The sequence below is a fragment of the Polyodon spathula genome, chromosome 25 (genome assembly GCF_017654505.1).
Source record: "Polyodon spathula isolate WHYD16114869_AA chromosome 25, ASM1765450v1, whole genome shotgun sequence".
Lineage (NCBI taxonomy): Eukaryota > Metazoa > Chordata > Actinopteri > Acipenseriformes > Polyodontidae > Polyodon > Polyodon spathula.
The window spans coordinates 17,096,190-17,118,824 of NC_054558.1; the positions used below are offsets into that span (position 1 = coordinate 17,096,190).

Here is a 22,635-nt window from a genome sequence, read left to right on the forward strand (position 1 = left end):
AATCTACTTTCTCCTGTTGGTTCTATACTAATAAACCCATTACTTACTGCTGCTATGTCTTATTGTATACATGTTATATTAATAATGTTGTTTATCAAGCCACATTTACTCAAACTGGACCATTTCTTTTCGGAGATGTAGATACAGTATATGCTTGTCAGCATAGGGATCCCTATCACCTTTTACTGAAAACTGCAACAGAGCTACTGTATGCACCATCTCAATCCACAAACCCTGGTCACAGCTACTGTATGCACCATCTCAATCCACAAACCCTGGTCACAGCTACTGTATGCACCATCTCAATCCACAAACCCTGGTCACAGCTACTGTATGCACCATCTCAATCCACAAACCCTGGTCACAGCTACCATGTGCACGATCTCAATCCACAAACCCTGGTCACAGCTACCGTATGCACGATCTCAATCCACAAACCCTGGTCACAGCTACCGTATGCACCATCTCAATCCACAAACCCTGGTCACAGCTACTGTATGCACCATCTCAATCCACAAACCCTGGTCACAGCTACTGTATGCACCATCTCAATCCACAAACCCTGGTCACAGCTACTGTATGCACCATCTCAATCCACGGCCCTGGTCACAGCTACTGTATGCACCATCTCAATCCACGGCCCTGGTCACAGCTACTGTATGCACCATCTCAATCCATGAGCCCTGGTCACAGCTATTGTATGCACCATCTCAATCCACAAACCCTGGTCACAGCTACTGTATGCACCATCTCAATCCACGAGCCCTGGTCACAGCTACTGTATGCACCATCTCAATCCACGAGCCCTGGTCACAGCTACTGTATGCACCATCTCAATCCATGAGCCCTGGTCACAGCTACTGTATGCACCATCTCAATCCACAAGCCCTGGTGACATTTACCTCTAAATCTTCTTTTAACTGGTTTTGGCCTTGTCTGGAGAATCCTAAATTCCAGGATATTTTTTTCATTCAAATCATGTGGCAGCCCCACCTACTGGACTCTACGTTTACATAGACAGAGAGTGGGTGAGGCTGGCAGAGTTGAAAGATCACACCGTGACATCATTTGAACGGAAAGAGGAAAACTGTTTGCCCAGCACTTACGACCCTCCAGACAAGCTCAAAGCCAATAGAGCAGATTTTGAGAAAAAAAGACTCAATATGGGAGCAACACAACATCACTTAGAATGATTGCAAACATCATAAAATAGTAAGAGAAAGGCTCAAGACGAGAACAGAGCCCATGATGGGAGATAAGTGCAAGCAAGCTGTGGCCCACTGCACTGCATTGCTCTATCAATGAAACAGGCCCGGTGATTAAACGCACAAAACATTTTTGAAGTCTCAAGAGAGAACCAATGCCAGCAATCTGCAGAAACCCTACACTAAACAATAATGAGAAAGCTGTTTGCTAAGCTTGCTGGGATTCTGTGAAGCACACTCAGAAAACACAAGCGCCTTCCATTAGAGACAGGCTCACATCACACACACCCACCCACCCACATAAAAGCAAACCGAAAGACAAGCTCAATTTCCTGGGCTATTTTAAGAGTGTACTTCTGGGACCCAAAACAAAATACTACAGTTTTATACCAGATCAACTTCACAAACTTGAAACAAAGCATGACTGTAGTTGTACACCTCCCTGCTGAGCAGAACAGCTTAAAGGTGCCTGTACCAGGAGAAGTACGCCATCATGACAGAACAAAAGCATACTTTCATTCAAACCTGCAAGTGATGTTTTCAGCTTTTCTATACATCTCCTCTGATTTCTTGATTGTAGGAATTATTGAAGTCACAAAATCCCCAGCCTTCCAATCGCTGTGTCTCTTATGAGTGACATCATTACTACTCCCATGAGTCCTTCAATCAGGAAATCATGAGCCAATCTCAGAACACCAGGAAATATTTATTTAAATAAATAAATAATGAAGTACACTTTTATTCCATGAAGGTTGTTTATCATAACCAAGAATAAGAAACAAACATAATACATGGAAGATATGATTGACTAAATTACTTGTTTGTTTTTTTTCCTTAAATTAATTAAAGCTGTTTGAACCCTTCAAGTTTTTGACCTGTAATTATACTTTGCTTTTGTGTTTTTTTCGTGTTTTTTTTTTTTTAAAAGAAACCCAGTATGATCCTATAAAGTTTTTTTTTTTTTTTTTTTTTTTTTTTTTTTTTTTTTTTTTTTTTTTCATCACTGGGTTTCACAGCCCTGGGCAGATAGGGCCTGATGTGTAATGCATTGTATAATGTTTCCTCTATTGGTTGATGGTCCAAAACAGCTCCAGTTTAATACACTTATATTTACATCAGAAATCATGTATAAGACATCGTGTTTTCTTGCTTTCTTAACAACTTGCCTGTAAAGTGTCTCTTATTCCAAGAGGCATCATTTCACACCATTTGAGCATTCAGAACAGCACGAGATGACATCATATACAATAAGAGACACTGTACACACAAGTATTAAATCAGTGTTGTTCAATTTATCAATGTACACATTGACACATCCTACACTACATTCATTAGTTAAAAACACTGACTTTACATTGACAGCAATAAACCCCTAAAGACATACTCATAGTTTCTTGCAAAGGAAAAGCAATACAGACAGAGACTGTTAGAACAGAGAATGTGAGAGTACTTACTGTTCCTTTTCACTGCAGAGAGAGGATTGAGGCAAAATAAAGGAAGGAGACAGAAAGAGGATTAACAGCACAGCAAGCAAGGTCAGCTTCATAGCAGTTTAAACAGTGGCAGCACACAGGAACAGCTTTTAAACCGAGTCCTGGGACGTTCCTTCAAGCTCTAATAGTCTTTCAAATTCCGTAGGCGTATTCAACATTGTTGTCCTTTGAATTACAGTTTGCCATTTGGAAGTGTGTAGTATCACAGCTGCTAATGGTGGTCCCATGTTAATCAAGGATCAACTAAATTCCTCTTCCGTCACAGGAGTTGTAATAAAAAACAAAGCCCACTCAATGAAACTGCAGTTACAACATTTAGCCACTGCGTGGCGCTCTGGGCTAAGATAAAATGCTTTTAGAATAAAACTACAAAAAAAAAAAAAACATTCAAAGGGTGGACAATACGGTTATTCTAATATTTTTTTTAATAAAATGTGTTACAACAACATTCAGATTTTTGCATGCACAGATTGTTGACCTCTTTGTGGTCTGCTTGATGCTGGCATTCAAAAGCCTCAAGTTATTGCAGCATGTAAATCATGCTGGGACGTGTCTCCTATTAGCTGCAGCCTGATGCAGGACCTCCCTTGTAAGCACAGCCTCGTTAAAATACAGTCCTGATGAGCTGAGCTTTTCAAAGCGTAACCATGCAGAAAGCTCAGCTGCAACTTTTTTGCTCCTTCGGGCAAAACCCGTCCGTCCTGCCCGGGAGTGAACCTATGGCAACACACAACTGCAGAGTGGAATTCCACTGCAAGCCGCATCCAACCACTTCACTGCAGTTTCATTTAATGTGCATTGAGCCAACAATACCACTCCAGTAAATCTTGCCTAGTATGGATTACCAATTGATTTTTAATGGCATTTTTGAGGAAGTGAAGAAAGAATTTGATGAACGCCTTTTGGAATCTATTCAATACTGCACTTCCTGTCATAAACACCGTTAACACATGGGAGTGGCTTCTGGGAGTTGTTGTAAATGGAAAAACAAGTCAGTTTTTGTTTTTTAGACTATGGTTCTGCTTATTTTTTTTTGCATTGCTACAGAAATCTAAAACATTTGACATGTATTTCCTTTACAAGAACGCCTTGCCTTGGCTCCTTTCTTTCATGTCTTCAGACTGCATGTGATATCTTCATGTCATGGTGAACCACAAGTGTAATTTGTGGTGATCCAGAAGCACTGAAGTATCTGCAAGGAGCGATCAATACAGTTTCTTCACTAATAGCTTCAACAGGGATGGAAATAAGACTCCCATTACATAGCAGTTTGATCCATTTCTGGTTTCACTAGGAGTTTAATAAGAAACACCTGTTTTTGTTCCCTACCTGTGGCTAACCAAGGTAATTGGATGCAATAGGCATCTTATTTTCATCCCTGTTCAAATAATATACACTTTAAAAAAATCAAATTCACCTTTACCGTAATGTGTGTGTGTTTCACATAGAAAAATATCAAGTAGGTTGTTTACAACTATCCTCATGAACGATCTTGGAGTATTGTTGATATAATAAAGTATTACGTATGGAAAAGAAAGCTACTTCTATTTAACATCTGAATTCAGAGGATTACTTCTCCTAGATAAAGCTCCACATCATCTTAGCAACGCAGCGTAATCTGGAACCGTGCAATTTACCTGGTCATTCTGTAATTGGATTTGAATTAATGCAAGACAGATACCCAAGTGAAAATATTAGGTATAAATATGAAATATCATGCAGTTGCTCAATCTCTCAACTAGTGCTGTAAGAACTGATTATTCGATTATTTGGACTGAGCTCACCACAGAAATCAGGTGAGGGTCACTGCTGTTGATCAGGCTAATTTACCATTCAAAGTGAAACAATGGTAAATTAGCCCAATCAACACCAGTGACCTTTGACTGTGGGGAGCTCAATCCGAATTATCACTTTGTGCAGCTCTACTTTCAACTCTTAAACTTGGGGAGCGCTCCTTTAAAAGCCATGCTCCATAGTCTGCCAGCAGTCAGGAGAAATACTCAGTAAATCCAATCCTGTAACGCATTAATATCAACACAGATCAAATAGATGGTAGTGGGAAGCTTGAGTAAGAGCTGTAACAAGTTTATTTTAAGACAGACGCAATGTCCTCCATCGTTAGATGTTCCCCTCCTCTATCCTGTCCTGACTATCGCATTAAATCAAGGCTGCCTGCACTGTCGCCCCCCCCCCCACCACAATTGAGTGAATGTGGGTTTTTAGTAGCATTAATAACTTCCTGGTGGAGCCTGGAGATGCATGCTAGACTCACATGGTCTTGTGGAGAGGGTTTATTGCAAGGCTGGAATCAACCTGCAGGTTGCAAAGTCAACCAGGAGGCTGGTGCTGGTGGTTATTACCTTTATTTAAATGACATAGAAGCCACTGAGATGCAATATTTAGAGGGATTGGGGAACTGAAGCCTTGTTATTTTGTGATTAAGCCATTTTTTCCTTTGGAATCTGTGAACCCAAGTTAACTCCTCCAGGTCAGACAGAACAGCACCCCCTACTGCCCAATTAACACCACACTGGACCAGTAAATTCCATAGAGGGCCCCCTTCCAAATCCTGACCAGGCCTAATCTTGCTTAGCTTCAGAGGTGGGTCTATTAGTTACTGTAATGGACTACCATCATTAAGAGAGCTAACATTGACTCTTTCTTTTTTTTTTTTTTTTAATTTAACGTGGTTGAGTAAATTAGCATAATTATTTAGCAGTTCTCATTTTGGAATCTTAGAATTGTAGAACGTGGTTCTCTGAATTTGGGTCTACACTAATTTAAACATAGTTTTTTTCAGTTTTTTTTATACATTGTACTTGTTGCATAAATAATACTCCAGGAACACCACTTGTTTTGTTACCAGCTACAATGACATGAGACATTGAACACACGTATATTTGTTAATTTCACGTATGGACAAACTAGAGTACACCATGATAGTTTATGGAATACCCTCTAGATATTGTGTGTTCAATCTCAACCATTACAGCTACTCTACCCATTTCACTGTAATACGATGCAAATGCATTGCCATCAGGGAGCTATTGTCTGCAATGCCATCAAAGATATTTTGATAAGGTAGCCGATTCTAAAAAGCATGATCAGGCAGGACTTATCAAACAAAACAAAGCCATCAGAAAAAATGTATTGAGCATAAAAAGGCATAATAATGGCAGATAGTCTAGGGGGACCAGATACATGAGATTTCAAATTGCTTTCGTGTTTCAGTTATATTGTGTTCACAAACCTACTAATGTCACAGTCAAAAATGGGTAATAGATCCTATGATTTATACTTTCACAAACAAAAACAGGTTTGTCATTTTCTTAAATGACATCGCTTCCTATGCTGGAGAGTGCATCATTGCACAGCTTTTATAAAACGTCCTGAGAAACTAAAGAAACTAAACCTGGTGGTTTTTATTAAAAGCGCACAACAGAGGTGACAGTAAAGGTAATTCATGTATTTGGGGGTGGAGGGTTGGGCTAATTTTTTTATGGCGCTGTAATAAATGTTGCCCTGTGATGAATGGGTTTGCAATACGGCGCTTGGTGAATTTGTAGCCTCCCTCTCAGCATGGCTTGTGCAGCACTCTGCATTACAGGAAGGCTGTTAATGCCTTCTCACTTTTAAGATTTTGTCATATTAATTGCTTAAGGTCGCTTTCGGAACCTGCAGCACACTTCAATACTGGCTTGCTATCCATTATACACGAGACGTGTGCTTTATTGGTATATAGTGTTATTTCACTCATGAAAGTATTTAGTTGCATGCTTATAAGTAAGGGCCTATTTTAGATAATATTTGTAATTCTAGTTGTTAAGTGTCCTGTAAAGTGAGCTTTGTAAATCTACCATTTGTTCAGTAAACCTTTTGAGATGCTGACTTCATATTTTCAGTGTAATGGAAACTTCACGGGTTAAATGCAACGGTTGACTGAGGTGCAAATTAGGTTGACCGCTCGATGTGATGAGGGATCCTATTAGCACTATAAAGCTATGGGAGCAGCACAATAGCAAAAAGGCAAAGATCTAACAGCATTCGAAAGAGGCACGGTAGGTCCACATCAAACAGGTGCCACAGGACGAAGGGCAGTCATCAGAGTGAATCAGCAATGGCAAAATGAAGGGCAGGGGGAAGAGAGGGTTAGAGGCTTTGAGTCTGAATTATTCAAATGGATTAACAACCCTTGTGTCACCTTCCAACACCTTGTGGACTCTAAGCCACATCATGTCAATGCTGTGATAAGGGCAGTCCAACCTGATATTAGGTGCAGGTTGTAATAAAGTGGTCAGGCAGTATATTTCCCAGAGGGACTTACACCACCACGAACACAAACCAAGTTGCCAGAAATGCGCAGCGCTTCCAAAGAGCACACAACAGATGCACAGAGTACAGATACATCTTCAACATTCAGCATGTTGACAAAAATATGTCTATAGCTGTGCTCCTGTTGGAAAGTTTCTATCGAACAGCCAGTTTAATGACTGCATTGCATGCCCTAATAAGTCTGACAAAGAGCTTATAGTAGAAACAGGACACATGACACATGCCAGAAGAACATGCACATACCCAGAACATGCACATACCCAGAACATGCACATACCCAGAACATGCACGCAAAGCCACATTCAGAGATTCAGCAGCAGTTATATGTGGACTGCACGTTATACATAAAGAACAGCTGACAGTGACTTTGGTGTCACTCATTTGCACTAGAAGAATTGCATCTGGGATTGGCCATGCTAGAATCCATTAACAGGTGCAAGTGTTCATTATTGGTGGGACATGTTCTTCATGAATGAATGACAAAAGACTGAGTGTGTCAGAAAGAATGAATGGAGAAGGGGCAGATTTTAAATAGATAGACAGGGTGGCACACTGAATGCAGCGGTCATTAACTGGAGGGAGATAGTGATCGTAATGACTACCCTGTCTTGTGTTATTAGCTACCTCTAGGTGGTAGTGAGCACTCCCACTGAGAGGCAACTGGGTATGGGTATGGAAGAGTTATCTTAACTGATGTTTAGATATACTTTGTGTCTTTTTCAGTCCTCCTGGTGACTTTTTAAATCTCAGGAGTTTGATGTACCCCCAAGGTCTCAGCATGGTTCTAAGAATCCAATCTAACTCACATGGTACACTATCACCATTAACCTGCTCCCCCTGCAACACTCTGCCCCTAGTGGAAGTAAGAAATATACATTGTTTTATGTGGAATTCCCCACTGATGTATTTCTTGCATCCACTTGAGGCTGAATGCTGAAAGGGGACAGGTTAATGGTTGAACTCAGGTGCACCAGATGTACTTGTAGGTTGGTAGTAGGATATGATGGACCGAAAGAGAAAATCATACAAAGTGTATCTAAAAAACAAGAATACATTAGTTAAGATAACCACTTTCTTATACCTGTATACTTTTAGGTATATCAAATGTAAGGTTACAGATTACAGTAGGATCAATATTGGGGTCTCCCTCCCAGACAGTATCATAATGATTAATCAGGCCTGTGCGCTGCTCAAGCCAGTCTCGTTCAGTCCCTGTGGTGACAGTTGTGATAATCTGCAGCTCTTACTTGGCTCGGAGGGTGAGCTGCCTGTCGTTGGGACAGACCCAGCGGTCCGAACTGTTCCCAAACACCGCGTCCGTCATGATGGGATCCTGCTGACCAGCGGCGACAACGTCTGGAAGAGAAGAAGAAAACAAAAAAAGACTGAAATCGCAATTCTTACGGTGTGACAGCTGTTAGAGCAGACTCATTAAATATTGGCCAGTTTTCATGTTATTGTAAACAGCCCACAGAGTCCTATTTTAAGTAAGTAGCTTCAGGTGTCATTTTAATAGCTTTTCTGACATGTCCCTTACTTGCTCCAAAACTGAGCAATCATTTTTCTCACAATCTGCAAATAAGATGGAAGGAGCCACTTCTTCACATAGAGTGGTGAGCATATGGAACGGGCTAGCTGTCAAGTAAGGTCTTAATGAATCTGTGTTTCTGCCTCAACAACATTACTAAAGTTCTGAGATCAATCAGCTATCAGGAACCGGACGCACTTAGATGGACTGAACGACATCTTCTTGTTCATGAACTTTCTTTTGTTCTTATGTTTTTTTATTTGGCTTCAAGCTCGCTTTGATCATGTCTGGAGAACCCTAAGTGCCGGGACAGAACATCATTCCTCATTCTATTGAAATCATGTGACAATGTGACCTTTCAACTCTACCAGACCAGATATATATATATATATATATATATATATATATATATATATATATATATATATAGAGAGAGAGAGAGAGAGAGAGAGAGAGAGAGAGAGAGAGAGAGAGAGAGAGAGAGAGAGAGAGAGAGAGAGAGAGAGAAAGAGACTGGCAGAGTTTGCATTGTCACACGATTTGAATGGAAGGAAGAAGACTGTTCAGTCCAGGCAGTTAGGATTCTCCAAACAAGATCAAAGCTAAATCAGAGCCAGGCAATGGCAGATTTAGAGAGAAATGTGCTCGATATTGGATAGATGGAACTCAACTTAGAATGTCTGCAAACATCATGATATATAAAGGGAAACGAAGGAAAAAAAAAATCTATTCAAATGGCATTAGATCAATTGAAAGTGCCTACAACAGAGAGCGAAGGCCTGTATGTCAGCGAGAGTAACGCAGGCCGGGTGCTGCAGTCACTACGCTGAGGATGGGATGCATTATTCAAGACGTCGATGAGCAGGACACTCATGGGCTAACCCCAGGGGAGACCCTGCAGCAACTCCCCTAACCCTAACCCTAACCCTAACAGCTACTCTGCAGAATAAGTGCTGCAACAGGACAAAAAACAGACCCCTTAAGTCTGTTAACACTAATCAATCCTGGTTACAACTGCCCCCACACCCCACCCTGACCCAAAACTAGCTTAAAAGGTATCGCTTGATAGGTAGAGCGATATGCCTCAGCGTTGAAAAGCAATTTGCAGAGCAGAACAGGGGACTTTTTCCAATCAATTCCAAAGACGTCGGAGCCCCATTCATTTTCAATACAAATGAGTGAGGTTAGAGGATCTAATTTGCTTTCCGCAATCCAATACCAGCCTGTTGTCAGCGTTTGGCTCTGCTATTGAATATATCCTAACTCATAAATTTAAGAATGCAGTTTGTCCCTCTTTGGTATTCCGGGAACGTTGTTTGACTGGGGACTATTTAAAGAGGGTTTCAGCAAGGCAAATGTTTAAGTAATGGATTAGTTAAGGGGGAATCAATCTGTGTCCTCCTTGCCTGTTACAAGGGGAATCTATTATATACCAAACATTGGAGAAGTATACAGATGACAGGCACCTACATTTGAAATGCAGGGGGGGGGGGGGGGGGGGTGTCATAATATGTTTTTGTCGGTTTATCATCTCATTATGTGTATCTTTACTAATTATTTATTACAGTTTGTGCATTTATGATTTGTATGGCATGTTTACAGTATTAAAATTACCAGCATATCTTACCTTTGCAACAGTCTCTGAGTAAGCCTGAGCAAGGTGGATTTTTTTTGTAATGAGGCCAGCCTAAACATAACCACTAGGGGATTACTGGTGCACATCCTTGGTGGTAAATTTTTATTTTTAAAAAAAAGTCACCACATTTCCCTTTTTTCTGTGTGCATGTCAAATATAAACCCTGATTAAATGTGTTTTTAAAGTTAAAAATGTGTCCTGATGGCTCAAAGGGTTTTCAGTCTAGTTTTAAATCTAGAAATGAAAAAAAATTAAAATAAAACATGTTTATAAATTTTAGAGTGGCGTAATTAAGATCCTGCCTACACCAAAGTCATAATCGCATTTCATTTTTCGTTTTCATACAGCACCAATTGACCTTACACAAGGGACTGTAAAAATTAAATGAAGAGGGTACACCTGGGTAGGTTCCACACAAACCTCCCCCGTGCTGTTCAATGCACATCGCTTTGTAATCATATTCGCTGCCAGCTTCCTACACCAACTTAATTTCCGTGAGAATCCGCTGGGCTTGCCAGATTGAGCTAATATCATGAGATTCACATCGCCTGCCTGCCGGCCGCCTCTCAACACAGCCCGACCAGCCTGATCCTGTGAAGGGCCAGCTGTGAATGTGGAAATATGACTTTTCATTCTGCTGACCCCCTGCATTGGAAAGTTCCCTTCAACCCTACAGGAGAGTACAGCCAAACACATTTGTGCCGACATCTAGAAGCCACTAGAAGACATAAAAAGATAAAAAGATGGTAGTTGCCATTATACTTGCTTTAAAACCTCAATCCATTTCGCCATGAAGCTCTGGAAAGTTTACCAGAGGGACTGGTCTGAGGGAACCCCTACTTTTCAAGAAATGTTCCTTGTCTGATTGATGTTTTAGACTATATTGTGGTACTATTATCACCACCTGAGACTGTCCCTGCTGGATTTAATAACTAGATTTTAGTTTGTTTTTTGGTTTACCTAAAAGATCTAAAAATGTCCCGGACAATCAATTGCTGGAGCCAGGACAGACAATGTGCCATTCCACAGAGACAGGGGTCCTGGCAGCAGCACAGATCACTGGATCTTGTACCAACAGCCAGCAGTGCTCAAGAGCATGCTCTGATCATTTGGGTCACACTGTCTTCATTTATTAAATGTTAACACTAGCATACTAATTAAAGAGTAAGTAGTAGCTTCAAACGTCATTTACTATTTTATTCATAATATGATAATGTTACCACTGTGATACCATTCTTCCAATAGCTCTCCTCGCTGTAGCTGCTACTATGAGAAAAGATAAAGAAAAGACCTCTGTGTTGCTGTTGCCGTGCCTCTGCTTTGCCACTGAATATATCTAGGTACAGGATTACAACAACCTAATCTTAAGGTGCTAAATCAGCCATGTAGAAATCCAGGATTAGTTTGTTGTTATTTTTTATTACATTGTAGCACAGCCCCCCAGTAACACAGTACAGAGGGGGCGTGATGTGGGGGAAAGCTTCAATACATCAATATCTGAGTGAAGCCTGATAACTCCCCCGTCAGTGTGGGTTCCCAGCATGCAATGCTCTCCCCATGAGTGAAACCGTCATATTCCCTGCATTTCCATTTCCATTTTCTTGGCTTTTTTTTTTTTTTTTAAACAGACAAAGGATTTTGGTCTCAGACACCAGACGACGGATCATAATTTACTGTTCTTACTATTACAGCACACATAAATATATAAGTTTCCTTTCTCAAAAGAAGAGTTGAGGTATATTAGTGTTGCACTGTGCACTGAAGCTTAAAGTGAAGAACTAAAGGCGGTGGGGAAGATCACATTGTGCTACCACAACTCTGTGACCAGATAGATAGAGAAGAATGTATTATAAAATAGAAATAATATTCTCAGGCTGCCAGCGATAGCTACTCTGACAGGCCCAATAGCCCTGGGATACACAAAGATAAATGCCAACAGCACTAATGCAGTTTATTATTTGTACAACTATCTCCAAGACCTGCAGTTCAGTATGAAGCGACAGTGTTCCTGTCCTGTTTACATAACAGCTCTGCTGTTGCTGCCCAAGACCAACCTGCAGAGCTGGCAAGTTCCTCCAACACATACAAGCAAGGGGAATGCACTGCAATCTCCCATTACTGAGCCCTTCAATTGCAAGTTATTAATTATAAATACCACCTCATAGGAAAATCCTAATTATTTTTTTTTTATTACTGTTGCAGGCATGTACTTTTTGCAAATCAATCAAATTACATATTTTGAAAATGTTAATAAAAATAGCTGAAGCAGAAAAGTCACTGTGTTGTTCCTGCTACATTATGCATTTATAAGTCAATGCGTTGGGTCTCTTTCATCATGTGTAGCTCTGGCTTCTCAAACTGTGTGAAACAGCATCCTGGAAGGAACCCTATAACTCAACATATTAACATGAACATGAAGATAGTACAGTGCTGGAATGCTGACAACCCCTTCTTATACATGGTTTAGAATTAAAATGATGCACATTTTAATATTAGGTCGTAAATCAAACATACCATTGCCCGCCCCCGCCCCCCCCCCAATTACACTGAAAATATGAAGACATCTCAAGAGATTTATTGAAGAAGCAGAGGATTTAAGCATTAAGTTCTTTTTGCGTCGTGCGTAATAACCAGAATTAAAAACATTTTGCATTACAGGCCCTTACTGGCAAAAACTGGACGTCAACTTCTGCTGATTCCTTCTTCTGTGTTGACTATTATTACAATGAACACAATGCTAAACCACTAGAATGCTAAACTACAAAACAATGTATCTGAAACTGGAGGTACTGTGCAACACTGTACACAACAGATGGCTGAACAGAACACAAACCAGTGGGTAACAGAGAGCTCCCGGGCTGTCCACGATCCACTGAAGCTTCAGCCTCTCAGTCAACAATGCCAGCTGAACCCCTCCATTGATTGAATTACACGCCTGGTATTTGACGCCCAGCGATCCATTATCCCTCTGTATGCCATGTCTAATACAAAGAGTTCAGAACTGCCGTTAGGTTTTAGTTGTGAGGTCACAATGCTCAGCTTCTGGAACCATTAGAAATCAATAACGCTCTTCACAGCCAATCAGTATGCAGAATTCCAGTACACAGAGTTCTCTTTTTTTTTTTTTGTCTCCCAAGGGGTGTGCCGTGACCCGTCTCCAAACGCACTCTTAAAGCTCACTGAAATAGACTTCACCATTAACTCACTGATTTAAATGAATTGATTTTGACAAACGTACACAGTTTTTCTCTTTTCTCCAGCCTATATTGGAAGCGTCAATCCATAAATTATTGAATCATTACTACGGAAATGGAAACATATGTACTTCCTTTTCAATTTATTAACATTTAATTAGTTTTTCTTTTCTTTGTTTTTGCTGAAACATTACATAAAGAAATTAATGCTAGGAATGACTGTCATCTACAAATTGCTGTAATCTGCCAAATTACGTTATTTTGTGAAAATGACTGGGTAATTACATAACTTGTATTTTAGAATTACTATCAATTACAGCTAATTAGTTTCAATTACACAGAACTGCTCACAGAATGAACACATTCTTCTGCTGTTTTTTTTCAATTGGTTTTAAATATGTTTTAAGTATTTAAGTATTCATTCTGGTTGTGGATTGATGGGCAATTGAAGAGGCCTGTTTGGTTGTAATGGGTTTGCTCAATTCAGGGCCTTGTTTGGCTCCTCCTGGACCTCAATTTTGCCACCCCTCCTCAGAAACTGCAGGTTTGCAGGACACAAAACACAACAACCTGAGGGTCACAAAGTCTTATTCCGTTGAGTGTTCTGAATGTTTGCATTTTTTTTTCTTAAGAAATAGCCATTGTGCAAAACATTGTATCCAAATATATGTGTGGCTAAGTTTGAAATATTTTAAAATACATATTTTAACATGCGTATACAAAAATGTGTACAATACAATCATCATACAATATGAAGAATAAATTCTCGAAAATTTGAAACATTATAAATTAAAGTAGTACCAAAAATATTTTATATAAAATATAAACAAATAAACAGTTAGGATACCTCAGGGGTTAAAACAGCCCTGCAGAACACAGTTTCATTAGAGTATTAGGACACATCGTCTGTTTGCATGGCCTCTGATGCAAGCTTTGAATGTTTTGCATTTCAAATAGTATTTCCCAAGAGAATTACCTATTGACGTGCACAAGATCCATTAGATCTAACTGGATAACCTCATGAATAAAGCTTGAATGAGCAAGACCGCCATTACACAGCTCCAAATGCAATGACTGCCATTGACAACCGCGCTCCAGCAGGCTAGTTCAAATGTTATACAACATGCACACAGCTTAGGCAACAACACTTCAACTACAGGGCAATGTGTTAATAACCCTTTGTGAAAAATAGAGGAGAGGGGGTGTAAAATGCATTGGATTCTTTAGGTTAACTTTCCAGATGGAAAAGCACATCCCACCACTGATTATGCAAAGGGCCAATCTACCCCCCAGATAAGGTTATGGTTTTAGTTTGTTTATCACATTGCAATGTGTTCAGGTACCTTTTACATTTCTCTCTTGATGCAGGACTACAAGAATGCACTGTCCTGGTGAACACATGCTGGCCTGGATTATCCACTTTCCCTAATTAAGAGCAAGTAGCTACAAATGATATTCTCACATTACCATCTCTTATCTTATGAGATTTGCAATCATCGCTCGAATATTGAGCACCATTCATTTTCTTCAAATGACCTGAAAAGAACTGTGCTTTAAACCAGTTTCGTAAAGCCCAGCAACTTATCGAAGCTGCCGGGATATGCAATAGAAAAATAAATATCTAGCTTTGACCTTACAATATTAAACAAGCAACGTACACCCCCTGCTACAGTTTAGCCGCAATGTCAGCATGATGAAAAAGTTGACAACCACAACATACGCTAACAGTTTGTACAAAAGAGTATAGAATAAATCAGCACTAAAATATTGAATCAATTTCAAATCAGCAATTGTTCCGATATAGGCAAAGATGTAAATTTGATGGATGGATGAATGAATCTTCATATATCCCCAGAATATTCTCAATAATGTTTGCTAAATAATGGTAATACCAAATTTCAAGGCAATCGGAACTCCAGGTATAAGCAGAAGTGTGACATGCGTACGAATAGGTGTACGACCGCCCCCACTCTATCCCCTCTACTGCAATGGGTCATACTCACAGAATGTGCGTTTAAAAAGTCAGCTCCTGAACAGACTCTCTGACTGGAAAGATCTCATTAGCCTGAGCCTCACACTAATATATTACTTGGGATTTTATTGTCAATTTGCTTACACACACGAGCAATAATTTGACAGTATTTACTGCAGCACTTTCTACCCATTTATTTTTCTTTTGGGAAGATTATTATATGTTTATTTAGCAGACGCCTTTATCCAAGGCAACTTACAGAGACTAGGGTGTGTGAACTATGCATCAGCTGCAGAGTCACTTACAACAACGTCTCACCAGAAAGACGGAGCACTAGGAGGTTAAGTGACTTGCTCAGGGTCACACAATAAGTCAGCAGCTGAGCTGGGATTTAAACTAGGGGCCTTCTGGTTACAACCTCTTTTCTTTAACCACTGGACTACATAGCCCTCTGTGGTTACAGGAGATACCTCGAGGGAGAGACCATGCAGCAAGAGCTAATTTGTATTTCTGACAATGCACACATAACGACTGACCTCTCAGTACAGAAACCCATATAGCATGTGCAATTCATAGGGACTAGAAAGATACTAGAAAGTCATTACAGGTGGTGAGAATAGTGCCGTACACAGTGGGCATCAACCTATTCATAATTAATTAATCAGTCTGAGTCCCACTTCAAGCCGGTTTGATTTTATTCAACTATAGTACTAACACTTTTATTAGTATTGCTGATATTGTTCAAAAATAGAGGCTTCTGTACACACCTCAAAAAGCATGTTATGTTATGCAAGTCAAAGTATAAAAATATGCTATCGTGATGCAACATTATACCAAGTGTTCCTTGCCCCTTCTAACAGAACCATTGCATTCACATTGTAGTGCAACAGTATTGCCATGGTATGCGATGCGAATAAGAGCAGCAAGGATTGCAAGCCAGCTCCTGTGCACACAGTTCCATTAGCTCTAATTGGATAACATCATGAATAAAGCTTGAATGAGCAAGACCTCCAGGGGGTGTAGAATGCACTGGATTCTTTAGGTTAACTTTCCAGATTGAAAAGCACGTCCCACCACTGATAAGGATACGGTTATGGTTTTATTTTTTTTTAAATCGGTAGTTTATTTTCCAACGCTAATGTTTCTTAGAGAGACCCTCAGCCCACTGCAGTAGTGCTTAGCTGGGAGACTTAGATCTCACTTACAAACAAACAAACCTCATCTAGAGGAAAAAATCTCTCCCTGTGGATTGGGATCTAAGAGTGGGATGGTTATAGGTGTAATAAGTTGAGGCAGGTAGAAGGTTTCCAGGGCTTGCTGTGAGAGGTTTCTTGCTAGTTTTCTCATGTTAAAATGGTTTTATTCTTTTTTTTTTTTAAATTTTATTTAGTATTTTACCCCTGTTTTTCTCCCCAGTTATGGTCACCGCAGCAACTCTCCACAACAGCTCAGGGGAAGTTAAGATCATTGGGAATCCTCCTATCCCATGTCCAAGCCAATCACCTCTTCACATCCAGAGCTCTACAGAGGAGGTCAGTGAGCTGCCCGTTCCTGGAGGACAAAGGTCAGCCCAGCAGGAGGGCACCTGGCCATTAGGGGCAATGAAACTTCTAAGCTCTTGTCTATTTTGCCACCCCTGGACTAAGTGTATGACTCACCCTGCACACCACAGGGAGCCACTCGTAGACTCCAATTATTTTATTCTTTTATAAAAATAAGAAATTATATAAAAATGGGGCAAACTTTATTGTCACTTCAAAATAGGAAAAAAAAATGAATTTGCCAAACATTTGTCCAGAAAAATATCATGGAAGAAGGATGGAAGTGAGGGTTAGTGTATGATGGGAATCCTCCATCCCACACCTCAGCAAGGTTAATGAGGAATGACTCATTCCTGCATGGGAATACAGCAGCCCACATTGATTCATTTTCTCGTTTGACAAGTTTCGTTGGATGAAAATGTAATTAAAGACCAATCTTGTCTGACCTTGTCATCTGCTGCTGGCTTTCAAAGTTATTTAAGACGTACATTTTAATTTTCCACGATAAATGCTCCCAAAGTAATGAGCTCTGACCAAAAATGAATGTTCCAAAATCTGTCCGAATAAAATGAATATTAAATTGTTCAGACTGTCAGTTGCTAAGAAAAAATGATCTTTTATTACTTCAATTTCTCATTTACTACCAGACCCCCCCACCCCTGCCTGGAAATAAACTGTTCTGTCATTTTCTGTTTCCATTTCAACGATGTTCTGGTTAAGCGGAAAGCACAATGGGTGATATTTTCAAAGGGTTTACTCCAGTCTTCAATTAGTTCCTGTGTTTTGAAAGGAGGGAAGCCCCTGTTCATTTTACAAAACTCGAACCAAAACAACTAAGTGATATATTGAAAGTTCTCTTAACGCCTCTCGGTGTGTTATGTTCCCTTTTGTAACATTAACATGATTTACTTCTCTTTAAAAAAAACAGGAGTTAATAAAAAAAGAGGAAATTATTTAAAAATATGACCCACTGAGTCTACAATTTAAGTAAGGTGCAGGCCTGCATTTAATTAAAATCTGCACTTAAATGGCAAACGTGTTTGAACTGCTGTGACTTTACCTCTTGATGGCACGAAGTAACTTTCCAGAAAGACTTCCTTGTATAACTAATCCCATAGTGGTCCAAATGGTCTTAGTTTTACTGCATATACAGTGCCTTGCAAAAGTATTCAAACCCCTGTCCAATTCTCTCATATTACTGAATTACAAATGGTACATTGAAATTTTGTTCTGTTCGATATTTTTTTTTAAAACACTCAAAATCAATTATTGTAAGGTGACAAAATAGGAATATCTTGCTTGCATAAGTATTCAACCCCCACACATTAATATTTGATAGAGCCACCTTTCACTGCAATAACAGCTTTAAGTCTTTTGGGGTAAGTATGTACCAGCTTTGCACACAGTGTCGGAGTGATTTTGGCCCATTCTTCTTGGCAGATTTGCTCCAGGTTGTTCAGATTGGTTGGACGACGCTTGTGGACCGCAATTTTCAAATAGTGCCACAGATTCTCAATGGGATTGAGATCAGGACTTTGACTGGGCCACTGTAGGACATTCGTACCTTTTTGTTCTTGAGCCACTCCAATGTTGCTTTGGCCTTGTGCTTGGGATCATTGTCCTGCTGAAAGGTAAATTTCCTCCCAAGCTTCAGTTCTTTAGCAGACTGAAGCAGATTCTCTTGCAGTATTTTCATGTATTTTGCTCCATTCATTCTTTCTTCAATTGTAACAAGATGCCCAGTCCCTGCTGATGAGAAGCATCCCCACAGCATGATGCTGCCACCACCATACTTTACTGTAGGGATGGTGTGTCTTGAGGCATGGGCAGTGTTAGGTTTGCGCCACACATAGCGCTTTGAGTTTTGGCCAGAAAGCTCTATCTTAGTCTCATCTGACCACAAAACCTTTTCCCACATCGCAGCTGGGTCACTCTCATGCTTTCTGGCAAACTCCAGACGTGCTTTCAGATGGTACTTTTTGAGTAACGGCTTCTTTCTTGCCACCCTCCCATACAGGCCAGTGTTATGCAGAGTTCTTGATACGGTTGACTGGTGCACCATTACTCCACTCCCAGCCACCGAACTTTGTAGCTCCTACAAAGTGATTGTTGGCCTCTCTGTGGCTTCTCTCACAAGTCTCCTTCTTGTTTGAGCGCTGAGTTTTGAGGGATGGCCTTTTCTTGGCAGTGCCTGGGTGGTGTGATGCAGCTTCCACTTCCTGATTATTGATCCAACTGTGCTCACTGGGATATCCAAACACTTGGATATTATTTTGTATCCTTTCCCTAATCTATGCATTTGTATTACTTTATCTCTAAACTTCTGTAGAATGTTCTTTGGTCTTCATTTTCCTTCAGATTCACAGCCTTACCAATGATCCTTCAACAGTGGGGTTTTTATCCAGAAAATGTGACAGCAACTTTAATGGTTCACAGGTGGAGGCCAATGATAAGGTAACCGTGTCCTCGTTAGGGCAATTTCTTTCATCGGTGCAAACTGGGAGCTTCTACAGCATGGGGGTTGAATACTTATGCAAGCAAGATATTTCAGTTTTTTATTTTTCATAAAATTATTTCCCAACATAAAACCAATGTCACCTTACAATAATTGATTCTGAGTTTCAGTGTTTAAAAATAAAATATCAAACAGAACGAGATTTCAGTGTACCATTTGTAATTCTGTAATATGAGAGAATTGGTAAATTGGTCAGGGGTCTGAATACTTTTGCAAGGCCCTGTATATTTTGCTTTTTGTTACCAATTCTCAAAGGATACACATGGGAGTTGTGTTTATTGACTTGCTGGAGGCATGTCAAATTTGAATGAATAACTTTTTAGCCTCCCATTGCAGAGTAGTGCTTCCCATAGACCTCATTTACTTTAAGGTCTAATCAGCCACGTGTTATCCGATGGCTCTGTTTGAGAGGGTGCTCCCCGAGGATCAATTCTGACCCCTCTTTATAAAGCAGCGTCTCAATGCACTGCAGTGCACGTGATGCAAGCATACTAATCATTGAGTGCAACCACTGTGCATTTCAGAAGGAACGTTTTTAGATCGTATGAAACAATAAATCATGAACACTCTAGAGTTACAGTACTCTGTAAAAGGATGCGTGTTGAATTACAATATAACAAACTCATTTAAAAAATGGTCCATTCATCTGTCAGCCACACTCTACAAGGGGAACTTGATAACTGCCTTGATTCTATCATACACTCCTATATGTGTTTTAGATTGCATTTGGCTGTAATCCGTTACGCAATTGAAAATGTCCACGGATTGGTCTGATCACTCTGCTTAACAGAAATCCTTAGTGTGCAGTGGCAATGCAAGGGTCTACTGCTGCAAAGGAAAATTGTAGAATAAAGGCAGTAACAATGGCATGAGCCAATACAAAACCATACAGATAAGTCATCAAGTAATGAAAATAATTAGCAACTTTTCAAGCAGTTTCCCTGGTTGCACTTTTCATTTCTCAACATCAGTGAAATTGCTAGAATTTTTGTAGTAGTCCACTGTTGGTATTTATAGGTATTATTCAGAATTGTTCTATTTAGTTACATAGAATTTTTAAACCATTGCAACAGCATGCATAAAAAATATTATATTTGATTCCATATTCTGTGGGGTTTACTTTGGGATCTTGACATCCCACTGTCCTACACGGACACCCATAGTGTAATTCAAATAAGCTAAACAGCATCTAGAACTATTAAACACTCAATCGTGCTAAATTTAGAAATTCTAAAATAAACTTTTTAAAAGACGTTTGTGAAAAATAACACAGGTAAAAACTAGACAAGAAAGACTAAACTGCAGAGCTGTACAGTATGTGAAACTAAACAAAGACTGAGCAATGCAGTGCCATTCCCTGGCAAGCTTAGACATCACTGCTGTTTATTTATTAAAAATTCACTCTCTGCTTTCAACCACGAAAAAAGCAAATAAATTCAATTAGCCAATCTTCCTTTGAATGCTGTGCTGTTTGCTGTGCTTGTCTCGAGACCTTAGTTACAGCTCTTCCTGGGAGTTCTATTGAATACATCAGTGTAAGCACATGTCATCTGGAGATGTGTGAAGGTATCAGACCTTGCAAGCAGTCTCTCTTGTGCAGGGATTCAATGGGAGATTATATATTTTCTGTTCTCCTCACACTGCGGTTTTGTAGTGAATCTCATCCCACTGAATTGAATGGAAAGGCAAGGGCTGGACACGAACTGCAAACCATATGATTCAGAGACTTAACATTTAACTAAAGGGCAAGCTCTAGTTGAGAGGTAAGCACAGGTCTTATTCTGATGTCCGTATAAGTTCATGTTTACAGGATCAAATCACATTTAATAAGTCACATTACTGATTTCCAACCCACTTAATCTAATTTAGGGGGAGCATTACAGTCGTAAGTAAGCTTCCTGAAGTTAAATATTTCTTATGTTTAAGTGCATTAATCCATCCCATATCCACACGTCGCATATCCGCTCTGAACAAGCTCTTCAGCCACGTTAGTTTATTAGTGAACACAGAAGATCAGTTCATAGATTATAGATCCTAGCAAAGTTTTCGTACACTGTGTTGTATGTGCTCAGTGCACTGCCATTGCTGGAGATATGTTGATATGTAAATAAATCCTGTTCGCCTGCAGGGGGCGTGTCAACTTCAACCTCCATCTCGAGCTCCTGCCTGTCACTCAGCAGCGAATGCACACACCCACACCGCTACTCTGTCACAAACATTAATACCCTGTATCTTTCTAAACAAGGCTATTTAGGGGAGCTCCCTAATAAAAGCTGAATCTCAAAACCATAATTGTGTGAATAAGGTAATTGTTACAGCTGTGTATAATGGTATTTAAAACAAGATTAAATTGAAGTCAGACATTTAACATATTCTTTATTAGTCTGGTCCCACCACAGTCAGATACACAACGGACTACTCTATTATATTATGTTGTGCATGTACAGTACAGCAGGATTTACTGATGGATAAAAACATATTTTCATAAACACTTCAATGTAATACTTAGTACTATATTTCAGGTTTCACTGTAAGCCAGGCATATTTTGTGTCAACGGTTAATACAGCTCATCTTATTGTCATAATTGAAGACACATTAATAGGGTCAGAATCCAATTTATACATAAATAAACACATTTGTCAGGTGTATTGGACAAATGTTTTGGCTAAGACCACCATCATATTCCAGGAACTACATTTCCCAGCACCACTTGAAACGCATTCCCAATTGCTGTGTCTCCCCCAAGTTATGTTTGTTCTCTCAACATGACTCTCTCAATTTCTGTTACAACAGTAAAATAAACCTTGGTTTCTAAGCAATAATTTGAGATGAGCAAAAACACTTGAACAGGCAGAGACATACTAAATTCATTTATTAACTTTTACTCCTTAAATGTGCCTTACACACAATTGGACTCTCTTTCAATTTTTTTCCAGAATTGTGCATTAAAAAAACTCAAAACTGGGTGCATTGCTCTCTGAAGTATATTTTCACATAGAGGGCTGCTGCCGAGCAGCTCTGCTGGTTTCAAATTGTATAAATTAGTTGAGACTGCAAGTATATCTTCACTGAATGTGCTTGACACATTCGTTCAAACCTACCAACCCTCTGAGGAGGGAATCCATCCCATCTGACAGCTAATCAACACAGGACTCCATTTAGCTGGCCAGCAGGGCTGGATATTGGGACCCCAGTTCAATAGAGCTCTAATATAATGC

At 39.8% G+C, this 22,635-nt stretch overlaps 1 protein-coding gene across 10 annotated transcripts in view; it reads right to left on the reverse strand.

Annotated features, from left to right (window-relative positions):
* LOC121299880 (rabphilin-3A-like) overlaps nucleotides 1-22,635 on the reverse strand; it is a 79,453-nt gene that overhangs the window by 20,634 nt on the left and 36,184 nt on the right. For 9 of the 10 annotated variants that reach the window (XM_041228066.1, XM_041228069.1, XM_041228060.1 and 6 more), the window contains 2 exons: nucleotides 8,278-8,386; nucleotides 2,660-2,671 (listed from right to left, as the gene is read on the reverse strand). In XM_041228066.1, the coding sequence (XP_041084000.1) occupies nucleotides 2,660-2,671; nucleotides 8,278-8,354 (89 nt within the window). In that variant the 5' untranslated portion in view covers nucleotides 8,355-8,386. The remainder of the gene's footprint in view (nucleotides 1-2,659; nucleotides 2,672-8,277; nucleotides 8,387-22,635) is intronic. The other variant, XM_041228067.1, reaches the window with a different exon arrangement.